The sequence below is a fragment of the Episyrphus balteatus genome, chromosome 4, assembly GCF_945859705.1.
Source record: "Episyrphus balteatus chromosome 4, idEpiBalt1.1, whole genome shotgun sequence".
NCBI lineage: Eukaryota > Metazoa > Arthropoda > Insecta > Diptera > Syrphidae > Episyrphus > Episyrphus balteatus.
The window spans coordinates 59706990-59724292 of record NC_079137.1 but is presented as its reverse complement, the minus strand read 5'-3'; the positions used below and the strand labels follow the sequence as shown (position 1 = coordinate 59724292).

At 29.5% G+C, this 17303-nt stretch overlaps 1 protein-coding gene across 3 annotated transcripts; it reads left to right on the top strand.

The window, feature by feature from the left end:
- The first annotated feature begins 5918 nt into the window (after window positions 1-5918).
- LOC129918239 (solute carrier family 26 member 6-like) lies at window positions 5919-15448 on the top strand. Of its 3 annotated transcripts, XM_055998655.1 has the most exons (7): window positions 10322-10409; window positions 10467-10546; window positions 10746-10990; window positions 11068-11608; window positions 11665-12408; window positions 12472-12620; window positions 14796-15448. In XM_055998655.1, exons 1-7 carry the CDS (start codon window positions 10337-10339, stop codon window positions 15337-15339), a joined length of 2376 nt encoding a protein of 791 aa, XP_055854630.1. In that variant the 5' UTR covers window positions 10322-10336; the 3' UTR covers window positions 15340-15448. The 3 variants fall into 3 exon arrangements, with proteins under 3 accessions (XP_055854632.1, XP_055854631.1, XP_055854630.1); XM_055998657.1 differs by lacking the exons at window positions 10322-10409; window positions 10467-10546 and adding an exon at window positions 5919-6034; XM_055998656.1 differs by lacking the exons at window positions 10322-10409; window positions 10467-10546 and adding an exon at window positions 9779-9850.
- The last annotated feature ends 1855 nt before the right edge of the window (window positions 15449-17303 follow it).

Genomic DNA, 17303 nt, shown 5'->3' with positions numbered 1-17303 from the left:
TGGCGATAGTGATGTTTTTATTCTCTGTTTTCTTTGTAAACTTTTTTATTCCCTCTTTTTTTCGTCAAGTAATTGTAAAGGAGTCATGTGAATTATTGCTGACTGAAATAAAAAATAAATTGCACGACTGGGGTCGCACGTACTTGCTCTTATGCTTAAAGTAACTATAATGTTAAAGCTTTTTATTCAAGAAATTTAAAATTTGATATTTTGAAGAAATTTCATAAGTAGTATAAAAAAAAAAATAAATCTGTTTTTTATAATTAATTAAATTCCGTTTTAAATTATCTTAAAAAAAAAAACAAATATGCCATTTTATTTCTTGTATAAAAAGGTATTTTTAGAAAAAAAATTTCGAAAATTGTAGGAGCCGTTTTTTAAAAAAATAATTTTTTATATATAAAAATTTTTTAACATTTTTCAAAAAAAAAGTTGGTATGCCATTTTGAAGAAATAATTGATTTACACATATAAACTAAATTTCAAAATTTTTCGTTGATCCGTTTTCAAAAAATAGATTTTCAAAAAAAAAATTTTGAAATATTTTTTAAAAATCCAAAAATGCGTTTTTTGAAAATTTTCTAAAATTTTAATATTGCCTTTACTTAAACACTTTTGTATAAAAATTTTCATTAAAATCGGGTTAATGTTGTACGAGATATTCAGAAACGAAAAAAACGGTTCTATGGCAGGTACCGTTAATAACGCTACAAAAAATATTTTTTTTATTTTAAAAGTTGGTTCTTATGTGTAATACTACAAACAAAAATTTTAATCAAAATCGTTAGAGCGGTTTTTGGAAAAAAATTAACTTTTGTATTTCCGTTATATGGCAGGTACCGTTAGTTTTGGTCATAAAAAAAATTTTTCAATTTCCCCTCTAGGGAATCACCAAAAACTGCTAACTACAAAGTTTGAAGAAAATCACTTCACTTGTTTAGGCTGCAGCTCCAGATAGAGACAGACACACAGACAGACAGACAAAATTGCCGGACCCAATTTTTTGGCATTCTCCATCATCGTAATGTCATGTAAAATTGTTATCTCGAGTTCGATTTTTTTTAACGAATCCTAAACTTGCCCTATAGTACCTATATCGCAAGTAAAAATAACCAGTTCTCTCAGTTCATTAAATTGTTTGTGTAGTTAATTGTTTTTTTTTTTTTTTTTTTTTTTTGAATGAGAGTGCAAGTGGTTTGAAATTTGATGTATCTAGTCGTTAGAGCTTATCACATGTCTAACTTGGCTTGAATAGTATAGATTAGCACAAAAACTAATTAATGATTGATTGTTGGAAATATTTGAAATAAAAACTTAAATTTGTTTTACAAATTCGTTTTCTCCTAAATGATTTAGCACTTAACATTGAATTAAGAAAATATACATGACAATGGATTTTTTTTCTTCAGCAATAAATTGATAGAGCTTAAATAAATCTAATCAATTTTAAATGGATAATTTAGATAAGAGTAGATGTACTTATACTAATGGAAGTTAATTTTAAAAGAATTATTTGTAGGTACTAGCATTCTAATAGGTACGTTTTTTTTAAAATTCTATGACCAATTGGTTTGTTCTATAATCTAATTTTTATTAAAGTTAACAGGGCCGGATTTAAGGCTGTGGGGGCCCGGGGCTGCACAAAAGTGGGGGCCCCCTCTCAGCTAACTTATTTCCAAAATAGAATTAAGATTATTTTTGATAGTTTTAAATTTATCAAATTTTATGCATAACTCTTTTAAATGCCCATGATGTTTTCCATAAAAAAGATTCAGCTGTACTTTTTCATAGCTGCCATCGTTTAGAAGATATTAGCTTTCAGAGAGAGGAGTATACGAAAAAATCATGTGTTTTTTGTTTTATTTTCGACATTTAAACTTGAATAACTTTTTATGCACACATGGGATTTTTGGGGATTTTTGACATTTTACTTTTATCGATGTTGCAATACTCTGTGCAATTTTTCAGCTCTATGCGAATTTTTTCCAGATTTAACGATAGACTAAACTCAGGGCCGGATTTAAAGCTGTGGGGGCCAATTTGTTTATATTGATCAAGAAACTCGGTTAAACTTTAAGGTTTTAGTAAAATTTAACCGAGAAAGTGGGTAAGATTAAACAATTTTTAATAACCGAGTCGAATTGTGTAATTTTAACCGGGGTTAGTTTGCAAGTGCTATATTAATAATATTCTCTGTTAATTTTACACGAGTTTTACATTGTTTTTAACGGATCATTTTTCTGCGTGCAAGGATCCAAAAAAAAATCTTTTTCCTTTACTTTGTATGAGCTTATTTTTAGAAAGCCGCAAATTAATGGGGTTAGGTACTTTGGGCAAATTCAATTGCTAATTTATTTCATACATAGTCTCTATAAAATTATTTATATCCTTATAATATGGAAGGAGACAAAGTATTTCGTAATATTTAACTCTTCAAATTTAAATTGTATCGACTTAATAAAAAACTTGTTGCAAAAAAGTGTATCAGCGGCTTAGAAATAACGTAGTAATAGAAAAAAAAACTATTCTCTTCATTCTTTGTTATGAAGATGTGAAAAATCGACATTGATATCGTGTCCGCTTTAAGAGTTATAGGGGTCAAAAGGTCACGAAAAGTTTTTCGCAAATATCTCGCGATCTATTGATCGGAGGTCATCAGAGGTTATATAAAAATTGATGGTCTTGAAATTATCTACAACATATGCCTAGCACATTTTTCTGTAAGATGAACCGTTTCGCGAGTAGAGCGCAGAGAAGGTGACTAGATTGCACTCACATACGAAAATATACATATTTTTTTGGTTTATTTTGCTCGATTTTTTAGGTTTTTATCGAAGTAGCTTAAATTTTTTTAGTTTTATAAAATTATGTTATTACGTAAATACGAATTAACTAAAAAAAAATAAAAATGTACACATTGGGATAAAAAATATTATGCAAAAGGGGGAACCATGTTTTTTGGAAATGTTGTATGTTTCCCTTTTTTGTACAATAAGTGCCTTCATTATTAAGAACACACTTTTTAAACATGGTTAAATTTTAGTTTTGAGCTTGTTATCAATTTTCCAAACATGAATTCCATAGAAAATGTCGTTTGGAGCTTCTCAAGAGAAAAGTTGCAGAATACCTTATAACAGTACAAAATTAGCTGCTGAAAAAGCTTAATGGTAATTTAAGGTTTATACCAAGCTCAAAACTAAAATTAAACCATGTTTAAAAAGTGTGTTCTTAATAATGAAGGCACTTATTGTACAAAAAAGGGAAACATACAACATTTCCAAAAAACGTGGTTCCCCCTTTTGCATAATATTTTTTATCCCAATGTGTACATTTTTATTTTTTTTTAGTTAATTCGTATTAACGTAATAAGATAAGTTAATAAAACTAAAAAAATTTAAGCTACTTCGATAAAAACCTAAAAAATCGAGCAAAATAAACCAAAAATATGTATTTTTTCGATTGTGAGTGCAATCTAGTCACCTTCTCTGCGCTCTACTCGCGAAACGGTTCATCTTACAGAAAAATGTGCTAGGCATATGTTGTAGATAATTTCACCACCATCAATTTTTATATAAACTCTGATGACCTCCGATCAATAAGTCGCGAGATATTTGCGAAAAACTTTTCGTGATCTTTTGACCCCTAAAACTCTTAACGCGGACACGATATCAATGTCGATTTTTCACATCTTCATAACAAAGCCGTCATTAAGCTGTATACCAAAATTCAGCCCAGTAGGAATTTTTCCGCAGATTGAGCTTAAAAATGACTAAAATGACTGGGCTATTGTGTGCTCCACAATAAACCCAAAAAATATTAAAAGATTCTATAAAAAGTACCGTTAGTAGGATTCTTGCAATAAACGGTTTTTTTATAGAAGTGACGTAACAGATATCTTACTCGAAAATTAGCACTGATTCAGAAACAGCAAATTAAAAAATGACACTAATATAATTACCTTGTAAATACATTACATATTTCCACAGCCTAAATGATTGGACGGATTTTCATTTAATTCCGTCGTTATCAATGAAAAAAGGAATTGTGTTTCACTTCATTGTATCCTCATACAACACTGAATGTTTAAGAAATAACCTTAGAGGATATAATATATGGAGTGCTTGTTCCTATACCTAATACATTGTAACGCCATATGCATGGATAGGGGTCGCTGCCTTCGTTTTTCAGTGCGAGTCCGGTTCCGCAGCTGTAAATAAACACGCTTGTTGAAGACAGCCATAAAATGAAAATAATTTCTCGAAAACGGCAAAAAAAAATTTCGCCTAAAAACATTTTTGACAAAAAATTCTACTTTAAGTAGATAAATTGATAGCAAAAGCTATCCGGTTTATGCACCGTAACTGTATTCTCTTAAATAAAAAATATTTGATAATGTGAATATTTTGGAATAAAAGTTTGGTTGCTTAAAAGATATGAACTAATATGTATTTGCTATCCTTGTGATGTCTATACACTACTTAAAACTCGAACTATGATGAAGCCTTTTCAATATTTATGAAAACCAGTGCATAATTTTAGCTTAAAATCAATTTAAAAAGTTAGTTTTCGGACAAAATCAGTTTTTTATGTTATCTTTCCATATTAAATCCATTTTTTACTAAATGAAAAGGTTTAACATTTTTGGAACAGTAGATTTTTTCGAATTTCTCAACTTTCAATTGAATAAAGTTATACAGTTCTTAAACTAAGTGCTTCAATAAAAAAAAATATAGTTCCTACTGCAAAAAAAAAAAAAAAAAAAAAAAAAATGACTTTCGAAATAACAAAATATTTGAATCAATATTAATCATCAAATTGGGATCATTAGATCCCTTCTAGGAAAATTTTTGAATTACGCTAAAAATTTTGGGTATATTGAAATTACCCTCTTTTTTTGTTCTCAACCAAACCATTTTTTTTTTCTAAAAATATCTGAAAACTTGAGTATTACATTCAAGAAAAATACTAAAAAACATACAATTTTTTTTCCTTAATTTGTTCCTTTTTTTTACTGTAAATTATTTTATATTTCTTTTGTAAAATAATTTTTAAAAAACAATTCTGACCTTCATTCGAATGTATTTTACCAAAATGCGTAAATTATTTTATATTTCACGTGTTGGTCACAAGTTTATTTTTATACGACTGATTTTTGCCTTATCAACAATCCGGTAGACATAATTGACCTTTTAAATCGTATCGACTGATGGCGGGAATAGGTTCGTTCACTTTTCATTGTCAAGGCGCTAACAAAAACAAAAATGCTAACCTTCGCATTAAATATAAAACAAACAACATTTCCAAAGAAAATTGTATTTTCGAAAGGAAATTCTATCAACGGTTAACATAGTACATAAGGTGAATAACAAATTCAAAAGTCAACACAAAACAAAATAAAGATAAATAAATAATGAAAAAAAAGTCAGCAAATGTATAGCACCTATGTAAGTGTTATTAATCCGCTTACATAGACCTGGACAATTTGAGCCAAAAGGGGTTGTTTAAAATTTAAGTTTGTTTGTATATTTTATTTATTTTTTTTATTTCTCATCAGTCACAAATGTCGTGTTATTCTAAACAACCATTCAATTATATTTTGAACTGTGGAAAAAAAAAATAAACTCATTTCTCAAATTGCTAAATAAATTAAGAAGAGTTGAGTATTTTTTTTTCTTTTTTTTTTAACTTTTGTAGCTCACGCGAATTAGACATAATGAACGTGCAACGCTCGAATGACTTTTTTTTTTTAATACAAAAAAAAAACAAAAAACGAAAAATGCACATCGAATTGCTGAATTGAATTTAAAATAATGAATGAACAACTGTTTTAGTCGAACATTTTGATTTATTACAAAGGAAGTAGTTTTTAGTGCGGTTTTTTTATAATTAAAAAATGCATTCATGAAATATTATAAAGATCATATTTTTTAAAACACAAGTTTGCTAATTATCAAGTGGAAACATTTTTTAAGATTTTGACAAAAAAAAATATATATCCGCCATCGAAACCATAAGGATTTTCATTTTCTTACACGTAAGCTTTAAAATAAAAATTTAAAGATTTAATGGAAAAATAAAAAAAAGGTTTAAATTACAAAAATTAATACTAAAAACAGTTTTAACAAAAGAGCAATTGGAAACATCCAAAATTCGATTTGCCCAAAAAACTTACATACATCAATCAAAAAGAAACATATAGTTACGGGTGTGACAATTTTCTCTCTCAATTTTATGAATTATTCACTATACTCGATATTTTAAAAATTTAACGTAATTTGCGAATAAAATCCATGGTATTTCTTATAATAATAATAATAAATAATTAAAGTCAGTTATGTTACGGGTGTGACGATAAAAAAACATTTTTCGAAAAAGAAATCAGTGTTGATATTCATTATCCCATCAATAATGCGATATCAAACGATGAAAAATTGTCAAAAATAATATTTTAAAACTGTTTTGCATGAAGCAAGAATGTTACGCTTATTTCATCTTGAGTTTTTATTTTGTAGTAAAATAACGAAAATTTACATACTAACTTTTTCAATAAAAACAGACAATATTTTTTTTTTTTATAAAATGAGGACTTAAATTTTTTAATGTATCTGAAGTCATAAGTACTGTTATTTTTAAAACTAATAACATCTCAAGGTAGAGCGTTTGACGAATCTATAATATATGAATTACCTATCTTTATCACAAGTATAATAAATAATTTTACTGACAGTATTAAGTTTAGCACAAGTTAAATTTAAACAGGGATTATCTATAATCTTATAAACACTTAAGTGCATAAAGATTTAACAATCAATCTAAATTACTCAGTATAAATCTATTGTATAATAAATTTATAGATAGGTAATATTATTAAGTTTTAATCAGTCAAGGTCTTTTTTTTTTAATTAATCACATGTGCACTACATGCTGTTTTTTTTTTCCAAAGAGAATTAAATTTATGAGATTTTATTTGTTTTCGAATTTTTTTTTTCATGGAGTTCAGTAATACTTTTATGTATAGTTTCAATTTTATGGCACAGTTAAATAAACTCTCTGATCCATCAAGCCTTTGCTAACTATGTTAGGGACCATTTATAAAATATTTTAAATAATCAGCTTTTTAAGGTTTTGTTAAAATACCAAGTTTAATTTGAAATATACATAAAAAAAACCATTAGTCTACAATATTATGGTCACCCTATTATAGCAAGTGTATGTTTTTTTTGTAATTCTCATCACATGATTAGAAAAAAATCACAAATATGCGTTAATAAAAATTAATCGTTTAGCGCCAAAAACTTTTGTATGCTTGTACAATTTGCAAAAGTTAGTTTATGCTGTTTGGTTATTTTTATTTCTATGAATAAGTGATAACATTGAATCATGTGAGGATAAGGGAAAAAAAATCACATTTAAGTTCTGTAACAAATTGAAATCACAAGTCTTGCAAGATCTAACTTCAAGCTGAATTAAATTTAAAACACAATAAACATTGCAAACTATTGTTTCGAAAAATAGACATATGTAGGTACATTACTTTATTAATGAGCGAAGATTAACACTTTAATTTTTTATTTTTTAACAGTGAGTGATAAATGAATGATTAATTAGAAAAAAGAAGAGATAGCCATAATTGTCAGAAAATAATCCCGATAGTTATTATTATTGTGCATTTTATTAATTACTTCTTGTATATTAAAAATTTTGAATTATGCTTAAACGATACAAACTTCATAATAATTAAGATAAATGAGTTACAAGATTTTAATTAATAACTATAATAAAATAAAAATATCAATCTAATTAAAGTGAGACGAAAAAAATAAAACAACTTATTTTAGTACTACATATTATCAGAGAACCCTGATTATATAGCTTCAACAGAAATAGTATCCTAAAACAGTAAGTTGTTTTGTTTAACAAACTTACAACCCCTATTAAGTCATTTCTTTGTCATTAAAATTAACTTAATAACTTCTAAATCATTCTTTACCTTAGATGTCGAAAACTACAGATGTTAGGTATACTGTTTATTTGAAATCAGAAACAACTATTATATGGCATTATATTTATATTACATTGTGACATATTCATGGCGTGGCAATAGTAATCATTTTATGACAAAAATTGTTGCTTAACAATGTTTGTTTACCGTCCTTGAAGAAAGCGATAATTTATTTGCAAAAAAAAACATTTCAATGCTAATTTAACGATTTCTTTTTGAATTAAAATCAATATTGTGGGAAAAGAGAAATTGCATGTGCATTGTGTGCAAGTATGACCTAAACAAGCATAAGGATTTAGAGAAATGTCAAATTAAAAACGAAATGACAGTTTTAGAATAGTTACGGTTTGCTTATTCATAATATATTAGTATTGGTACACTATGGCGTATGTGAGACCTTTTTCTTTACTTAGTGAATAGCTGACGGAAATTTTAGTTGATTTTATTTGAATGCTTTTGGAAACTTATTTCTTTGATTTGATATTGTTTCCTCCACTTGCAATAAAAAAAAAGGCAATGAATGGCACCTTTAATTAAGGTTGGGTGGAATGTTTTAGCATTTGGAAGAATATTTTTGTCAATTTATTATTTTGTCAAAATTATTCCATCATTTTTGGTATTTCCAAAATGTATTGGCAAAATAAGAGTGCAAAAAATAATTTTTGAAGAATTTCAAACCTATAAAACTTTATATAAAATGATGTAATTTCTTATTCGAAAGTATGTATTTAAATTTAAATCATAATCTTCTCAAATGGTATCGAGCTTAAAATGAGATGTTGATGCATTATGAATTTTTTACTATGAACTTATGAGTAAATAAAAGATCTTTGCTAACCAAGTGGTGCTCTTAATAGCGACAAACAGAAAAAAACCCGAAAGTCATACCGATGCTCAATAACTTCAGACAAAATATCTTCATAATTTAAATAAAAATCCTCAAGTTAATAGTAATTAAAGGGACAGTATTGATTTTAACTTTTTTTTACCTCCAAATTCACTTTTTGTGACTTGGCCCAGTACAGCTGTGAGCCTAATAGGTTTTGTTAGGCTTGTTTAAAATAAAAAGCTTTCATAACCCCTCTCCTTTACTCTTTTTCTTTAAAAAATAAAACCTTCTAAGCATAACGTCTTATTAATTTTGTGTTCTTATGATGGATATAAATTGCGTATGTCATCATCATCATTAAACGTTTTTTTTTTAAGTCGAGCCGCTTTAAAATCATAAAACTATAGAATTAATTCTGCTCCACTTTTACTGAGCATAATCAAGCTAAAATTATTTTCATGATATCTGTTATTAAATAAGACTTTATATTTTACAAAGAAACAAAAATTGCAACATTTTCTTGTGTATTTTATTTATAAACATAAAGATATGGTTATCTCAAAGTATAATAAACTAGTCATAAATAATATATGTATTCGTTCATATCCAATAAAATGTCTATAAACAAACTATGTACACAAGATCAATTTCTATAAATGAGTTCGTTTTTTGATCAGAAAATAAACTTTGCCTCATTATCTTGATTCAAAAAGTGACGAATACAAAAAAAAAAAAATACAAATCAAACAATGAACATTTTCTTTATTGAGAACAAAAAAACAATCTTTAGATAAATTCATTTTGTTGTAAATTAATATTGCTGAATTCCCATATCTATAAATGAAAAACGTGCACAACACTGATTGCTAGTATTAAAAAAGAAAGACAAAAAAAAAAAAAAACAATTTTTAGTTAACAGAAGCTAACAGAGAATACTGTTTGCCAGTTGATTTTTAAGGTTTTACATAGTAAGTTGTAGATTTTGTAGCAATTTTCTGTGTTCCGGTTGGTTTTGATGGGTAAAAATTTTGAACTTATGAGACCCTTTAATAATATGAAAGGTTTATGTTTCACTAAAGAAATTTTTTATGTTTTGACTCATGTCGTTGCTTTGTGTCGTTAAAAAATATATTCCCTTACGTGTCCCTATTTACCCATTACTGAGTCTTTCATGAATATTTGATGACATAAATATGCTTTCCAACTATCTGATTGCATCGCGTGACATAAAGCTGCACAACTGTCCTTTGTAAAAAACACTTTACTTCTATATAAAAATAGAGCTATTTGTCCCTGAGTCATGATATTCCATCAAAAAGATTGTCAGACATGGTTTTCGAAATGGTCAAATCGACATATCAAAGCTTTTTTATAAACAGTCAGTTTTTTAAGACCTTGATTTTAAGCAGTTACAATACATATTCATTTGCCTTGTCAGAAAGGATTATTTATCTTCCCTATTTACCCTGCTTCCAAGATATCCTTTCATACTTTCACACTCTATAATGATTAACTTTGTTCTGGTCTTCCAGGATTGTGTTAAAAATTGTGGAATGAGCGTTGATTTATCGACCTTAAGTATGCCGAAAATCATTTTAAATATTTTTTAATAAAAAATAAATTTTATTAATTTAGAAAAGTCAGGACACTCTATTAACCGATCATTCTACTCATCACTATTCCTCAATATGGAGAAACATGCAAGCAATGAATGGGTAAATACTTCATTCATCATGAAGTATATTTGCTAAAGTTCATCATTCGCATGAGTATTTTGGTTAGAATCTCCATTAAGTAGTCTTGAAGTAGCTAGAGCAACTCCTTTTGCCCCCAATTAATCCTTTTCCAGCTTTTCACTTCTCAAAAAACTTACTCAATTCACTTTTTCTAATGAATTTCTTTTGATCATTGCAGAAATCCCCGCCGATTCTCGTTGAATTTAGACATGTCCGTAAAATTGCTCTTGAACATTTAAAAAAAATCCAACAAGGTGGACCTCCTATCGGTTGCACATCAACCAAATCACCAGCAACTTTGCCATCAACAAGCCAATACAACAACAACAATTCCAACAACCGCAACCGTAAAACAAATCCCCTTCAATTTTCAGATGTATATGAATTGGAGATGAATACTGTGGCCAAAGACTTAAGCACTGAGTAGGCAAAGTACAAACCATCTTAATATTAAGTTCCATTTGAAATAATTTCTCTTTTTTATTCCATCCAATTTATAGAAGCGAAGCTTTAACGAAAACCTTTCTAGATCAAAAACCAAAAGGTAAACCCAAATTGAACATACAACGAGATGTCCTTAACCAAGAAGCTGTTATCAAACAAACACGCTATACAGCGCGTGACAAAAGTGTCCTCTATGGATTGCGTAAATATTGGAGTACTTGGAACTTCCTCAGTTTATTCACAGGAATTGTTCCAATTATACAATGGCTACCAAAATATTCACTGCGAAAGGACCTTATTGGAGATATTATTGCTGGATTTACGGTAGCCATTATGAATATACCACATGGCATGGCCTATGGTATATTGGCTGGTGTAACAGCTAGTAATGGATTGTATATGGCCATATTTCCAGTATTAGTTTATTTGTTCCTTGGGACATCGAAGCATATATCGATAGGAACGTTTGCTGTCATCAGTATCATGACATTTAAAGTTGTGCAGACACATGCGACGGAGGATTTGCAACCGGGTGAAGAGGGTTATACGCCGTTGGAGGTTGTCACTGCCACGGCCATGATGACGGGGGTTATTCATGTAAGTTTCTTAAATAATATACTGAAGACTTATAATCAAATCGGTTTCATTAACAGTTATTAATGTCACTTATGCGATTGGGAACACTCTCAGCGCTGTTAAGTGATCCTTTGGTCAATGGTTTCACAACTGCAGCTGCAGTTCATGTAATTACAAGCCAGTTGAAGGATGTCCTGGGAGTATCAGTTCCTCGACACAAGGGTGCTTTCAAGATCGTTTATACCTTCATTGATTTAGGAAAGTCGATACCAGCAGCAAATATAACCAATATAAAAGTTTGTGCCTGTGTCATAGTCTTCATGGTAGTTATGAATGAGTTCCTTAAGCCGTGGGTGGCCAAACGCACGCGGTTTCCCATCCCAGGCGAATTGATGGCTGTTGTTGGTGGAACCCTAGTATCAAAGTATATGGACCTAAATGGAAATTATGGTGTTAATTTGCTTGGCACCATACCATTAGGTCTGCCAACATTTAATATCCCACCTTTAGAACTGTTGCCGATGGTGGCTGTTGATTCAATAGCCATAGCTGTTGTAAGTTATTCCATTGTTATGTCAATGGGATTAACATTTGCCAAGAAGCATTCGTATGAAATTCGACCAAATCAAGAGTTATTTGCTCTAAGTATGGGAAATATGGTTGGCGGATGCTTTTCGTGCATTCCAATGGCTTGTTCGTTGTCACGTTCTGTTATACAAGAACAAACAGGTGGTGCAACACAGATTGCATCGCTTGTTTCGGCTTTGCTTCTACTGGCAACAGTTCTATGGATTGGACCATTTTTTAATACTTTACCAAAGGTTAGTTTAATAGTTGTTTGATGGTTAAGTATTTTAAATTTAACTATGTATTTTGTATTGCAGTGTGTTTTGTCTGGAGTTATTATTGTGGCATTGAAACCAATGTTTATGCAAGCAAGGGAATTGAAAAATTTCGCTCAACAAGGAAAGCTGGAACTTCTTACGTGGTTTTTGACATTCACGTGCGTTGTTTTCATTGATATTGATATTGGGTGAGTGAAATAAGTTAATAAATGTAACGGCAAAACATTTAGGGAATCAGTTCCATCTATAACTAGATAACAATTCTTTATATTTATGTGTAGAATGAGCCAAAACTAGCATGTGCAATTTATCTGTAATACTAAAAATTATAAGAACAAAAATTTAGACGGTCTTAATTGGACAAACTTTGAACTTATTTCTGTAATACAGATTATATACGATTCCGATGAATAAAACTAATGCACTGGCCTTAACGTGGTGGATTGAATATAAATCCCCACAACAACGAATCTTGTTCTCTTCACGAGAAATGCAAGATTCCTTACTTTAAACCCCCGATACATACTCTATTTAATCAAGCTAAATAATATCTTAAACACTTGGGCTCATATTTCGTAAAAAAAACTGATCTAAGTGGTAAATAATCAAGAAAGAGTTAAAAATGTGGCACTCTTTTCATACAAAAAAGGTACTGATGGCAAATTGGGTATTTCTCTTAACATTGGTCAATAAGTTCACAATGTACATCTCGTTTATTAGACGAATACTTACGTACTGGGTAAGAATGGTGAAGCGTACTGGACAAAGTCCAAAAGTTAGGAAGTATGTTTATAAGCAACGCTAAGCCCGACAACACCTTCAGACGCCTTTGACATACTAATAAATCTCACACCCCTTGTCATCTACAGCAAACAAATAGCAGTAAACTGAATTACTCTACGCAAGACAACCTTACAGTGAACCATTGATAACCATTGATCATATTGGCCACACTAACATTCTCAATAACTTGCGAATCAGTCCGGATTAGAGTTACATTACACCTTATCCCAATTGGTGATTGAAAATAATTTCCAGGTATCTATTCCCTCAAGATCCGTTTCAGACCGTAGCTTCAATGCTAAAACTTCTACACTGAGGGTTGGAAAACTAATAAAAAACTGCAATATTTTCATTTATTATTTATATAGTCTTTTCTTCCCCCTACCAGATCATTGTAGTGTGCTCCAACTAAAAATTATGTCGATTAAAAAAGTCCTGTTTTTGAGAAAACGGGATATCCAACACGGATATTCGAATCTTCTCGGACAACCAAGAAGCAATAAAATCTTTTGCCTCTGTCTCTACAAAATCGATCTATTTCATAGACTGTAAAACATCAATAAGATAGATGTCTGAACATAGATGCCGGGTAACATAATGGCAACCGTAAGGTGAACGAACTCGACAAAAAAGGATTAAATACTGCTCTTCTGCCAGAACGCAACCATATAGGTATACCCATTGTTACATATAAACGTATGCTAGGACAGGACGCTTCAAAAAACAAACTAACCTTAGATAAAGTTATACCTGCCAGGCGATCAAACAAATTTAGCCATCTATAGAATTGAAATCTTAAAAGTGTTTGTTGAATTTAAATTGATTGCATAAAAGCTCCACACCATAAGTGTTCTAAAAGGACAATGTTTAATAGGCAGACACGCCAAACGACTTAACGTCTTTCTAATTGAATGAATGAAGAAGAAAAGGACACAGTTCTTCTTCATTCATCCATCTTCTTTGAACCGGCCCTGCTCTCTTTCTCTATCTCACTGTCCAATATGAAAATACTATTGATCTTGACGTAAGGCCTATTTCCTTAGGGGCCGGTTATAGCGATCAGGAAAATGCATCAGGAAACGTTTTCAAATAGATATTTTGTGATGTTTTTATTCGATTTGAAACAAAAATGACGCACCAATCGATTATGAATGACTTAAAGAACTTTTATTAAAAAAAAGTTCACAATGGAGCAATTATTTTTTTTTCTAAAATTGTATTTATTTGTTTTCCTGATGCAAATTTATTTTTCGTATCAGCTGATAGTTATATTAAACAAAATGACACAAATCGTTCCCTTGAAGTGTTTTAATTTTTTCCTGTGATAATCAGTCTGCCATCGAAGTTATCATACCTTTGTGTGACGAGCTATTAATTTTATGAATTATTCTATGGCAAAAGAGGTCTGGGTTCAAATACCAGCCTTCACCACCTTAAAACATTTTTTCAGGTGTCTTGTCTCTTGTGAGAAATTAGTTCAGCCCCAAAAAGTATCACTGCTTAGTCAACACCATCCTCAATAAAATAAATTATTGTTTTCAAAAAGAAATATTGATCTTATACATAAATTTTTTTTCTAGGCTCCTCGTCGGAATATGTGTATCCCTGATGACTCTCTATGTGAAAGGCTTAAAACCTTACAACTCGCTACTTGGAACAATTTCTGGCATTGATGGAGTCTACGTTGACCTTGGTCATCACAACGATGCAGTGGAAATTCCCGAAACAAAAATCTTCCGCTACACTGGTTCATTAAATTTTGCTACAAGAAACTTCTACAAGAAATCCATGTATGAAGCCATCAATGTTGATTGTCAGAAACTTCGTCGAGCTTCCTTAATAACTACAGAAGCTAATGGTGGTGATACCAGTATGCTAAATTCATTCCGTGTCCTAATATTGGACTTTTCATGTCTTGCCCATGTTGATATGGCTGGTTGTCGGACACTAAGTGAAATTAAAAAAGAAATGCGTCTCCTTGGAGCGAGAATATTTATTGCTAGTCCAGCAGATCGTGTTTATGATACAATTGTTCATAGCATGGCTTTGGGAGAGGGTCCTTTTGAAGTATTTGCCACATTAAATGATGCTGTTGCATATGCAAATGCATGTCGTAATACGTGATAGAAATGTAAGAACATAGAACAATAACTAAAAATCTACTTAAATGCGAAATCGAACAACTACATAACTCAATTCGATAATAAAAATTTGTTTTTATTATTTTTTTTTTTTAACAAAAATTCTATCTTTATAAGAAAAATGAAACAAGTGCCTGAATTAATGAAAAACAATAAATGTTATTTGATGTTAGAAATATGTAAAAAAAAAACAAAATGAGTTAGATGAAGGAGGATTTAAAAAAAAAAAATAATATTCCTGTAGTACTTAATTGAAGTATAAAAGTCGATACTTAATTTTAAAAATGACATTTTTTTTAAGAACAACAAAAATAATTATTAATTATTATATAAAAGAAAAGTGTTATTTAATGTATTTAAGAAAAAGTTGAACAAAAAAACATTTTTGTGATTGAATATAGAAAACCAAAAATTAAAAAAAAAAAAAAGAAATAAAATAACAAGAATTGTAAAAACGATAATAATAATAAAAAAAAGTATACAATTTTTATACAATTTTATCCAGTTGTTGTATTTATTCATAATCATCTTAAAAGGTCGTAATTCTAATTCTTAAAGAGAATAACTTTTGAAACTTACTTTTTTTGCATGTCATTTTTATTTCCGTTCAAAAACTCCAAAATATGTAAATACTTTTATCAAAATGAACTCTTTTTGTATTTAACACCTAGCCACCAACTCAGTAATACTGTCATACAAAAGTCTTCATCAAACCATCAACCATTCAAATGATATGCTTTGTGCAGCGAAAAAAAAAGAAATTATAAGATCATGGAAAAATTCAATTAAGACAATCAACAAGAAGAGGACCCATAACCACGCGTTTTTTTTTTAATTGATCCTCGATCTTGTGATTCAATCCCCACGAGATCAAATTGCTGACCATGTGTGTGCTGGAGAATTTTTCCAAGAATGTTTTTGTTGACAAAGTTAGGTGATTGCAAAGCAGTGGCAACAGTATTATTTTGTCTTTCAATTGGTGTTCAAGTATTGTATGGTCAGCTTTGGTTTCATTTAGTTTTTGTTAAATTTTACAGTGAGTTAAAATATTATTTAATTTTTTATGCACAAATAATACATTATCATGCTTAAAGATTTATAATGATTCGATAATTTTCAATTGTTAAAAAAAAAGAATTGTTAATAAAAAAAATATGTATATGCACTTATTAAATTAAAACAAAGATAAAAAATTAAATTAATTTTGATGGGTTTGAAAAAAAAAAAACAACAAATGATAAAAAGATTTGTGATCTAGTGATCAATTTTTTGCTATTAACAGATAAGTTGAATTCATATAAAAATTTTTGTTCGGGGAGCTGTTTGCGGATAATTCTTTTGGCTGAGTGCTTGAAAAATCAAACCTTTAAAAGATTCAGTTTCGGTTGTTGGGTGATATTCTATAGCAATATCTAGACGAGATCCTAGCAAAAGTTAAAGGGGTTGACAATTTGTTTTTAATTTTTGTGTTGTTGTTTACCAGAAGACAAGTAAAGACATACGATGTGTCCCTTAAGGGAGGTTTCAGAGCGCTCAGAGACTTTTTTAAGTTGGAAAAAAATCTCACCAGAGTTCTGAAAGTAATTTGTATGAAATCATTTCTAAGTGTGACAAATTTATTTTAAAGTAATTTTTAAGAAGCCCCATTATTTTATTTTTAACATGTTTTATTAAAAAAAAGTTTAAAAGCCACCGTTATTACGTAGTTTTAAGATAAATAAGAAGCTCATAACCTGCGTTGCCACCCTGTAGATAATTGAGCGCAGTATATTGAGAAAAAAATCACGTAGATTGCAATATATCGCATTAAATCTTACAATATAGGTACAACAAATGAACAAAAATATATAATTCAATCCATTTAAATAAATTTTTTGAACACAAAAAACTTCAAAAATGAACACCACAAAAAATTGAGTTAAAGGCTTAACTACTTAGGCTAAGAAA

Bases quoted from the DNA above. Each gene is read 5' to 3' on its own strand.
- LOC129918239 (XM_055998655.1), top strand. From the start codon at position 10,337: ATGATTAACTTTGTTCTGGTCTTCCAGGATTGTGTTAAAAATTGTGGA. The intron at 10,991-11,067 runs GTAGGCAAAGTA...TCCAATTTATAG, and splicing joins GCCAAAGACTTAAGCACTGA to AAGCGAAGCTTTAACGAAAA. The intron at 12,409-12,471 runs GTTAGTTTAATA...TTTGTATTGCAG, and splicing joins TTTTTAATACTTTACCAAAG to TGTGTTTTGTCTGGAGTTAT.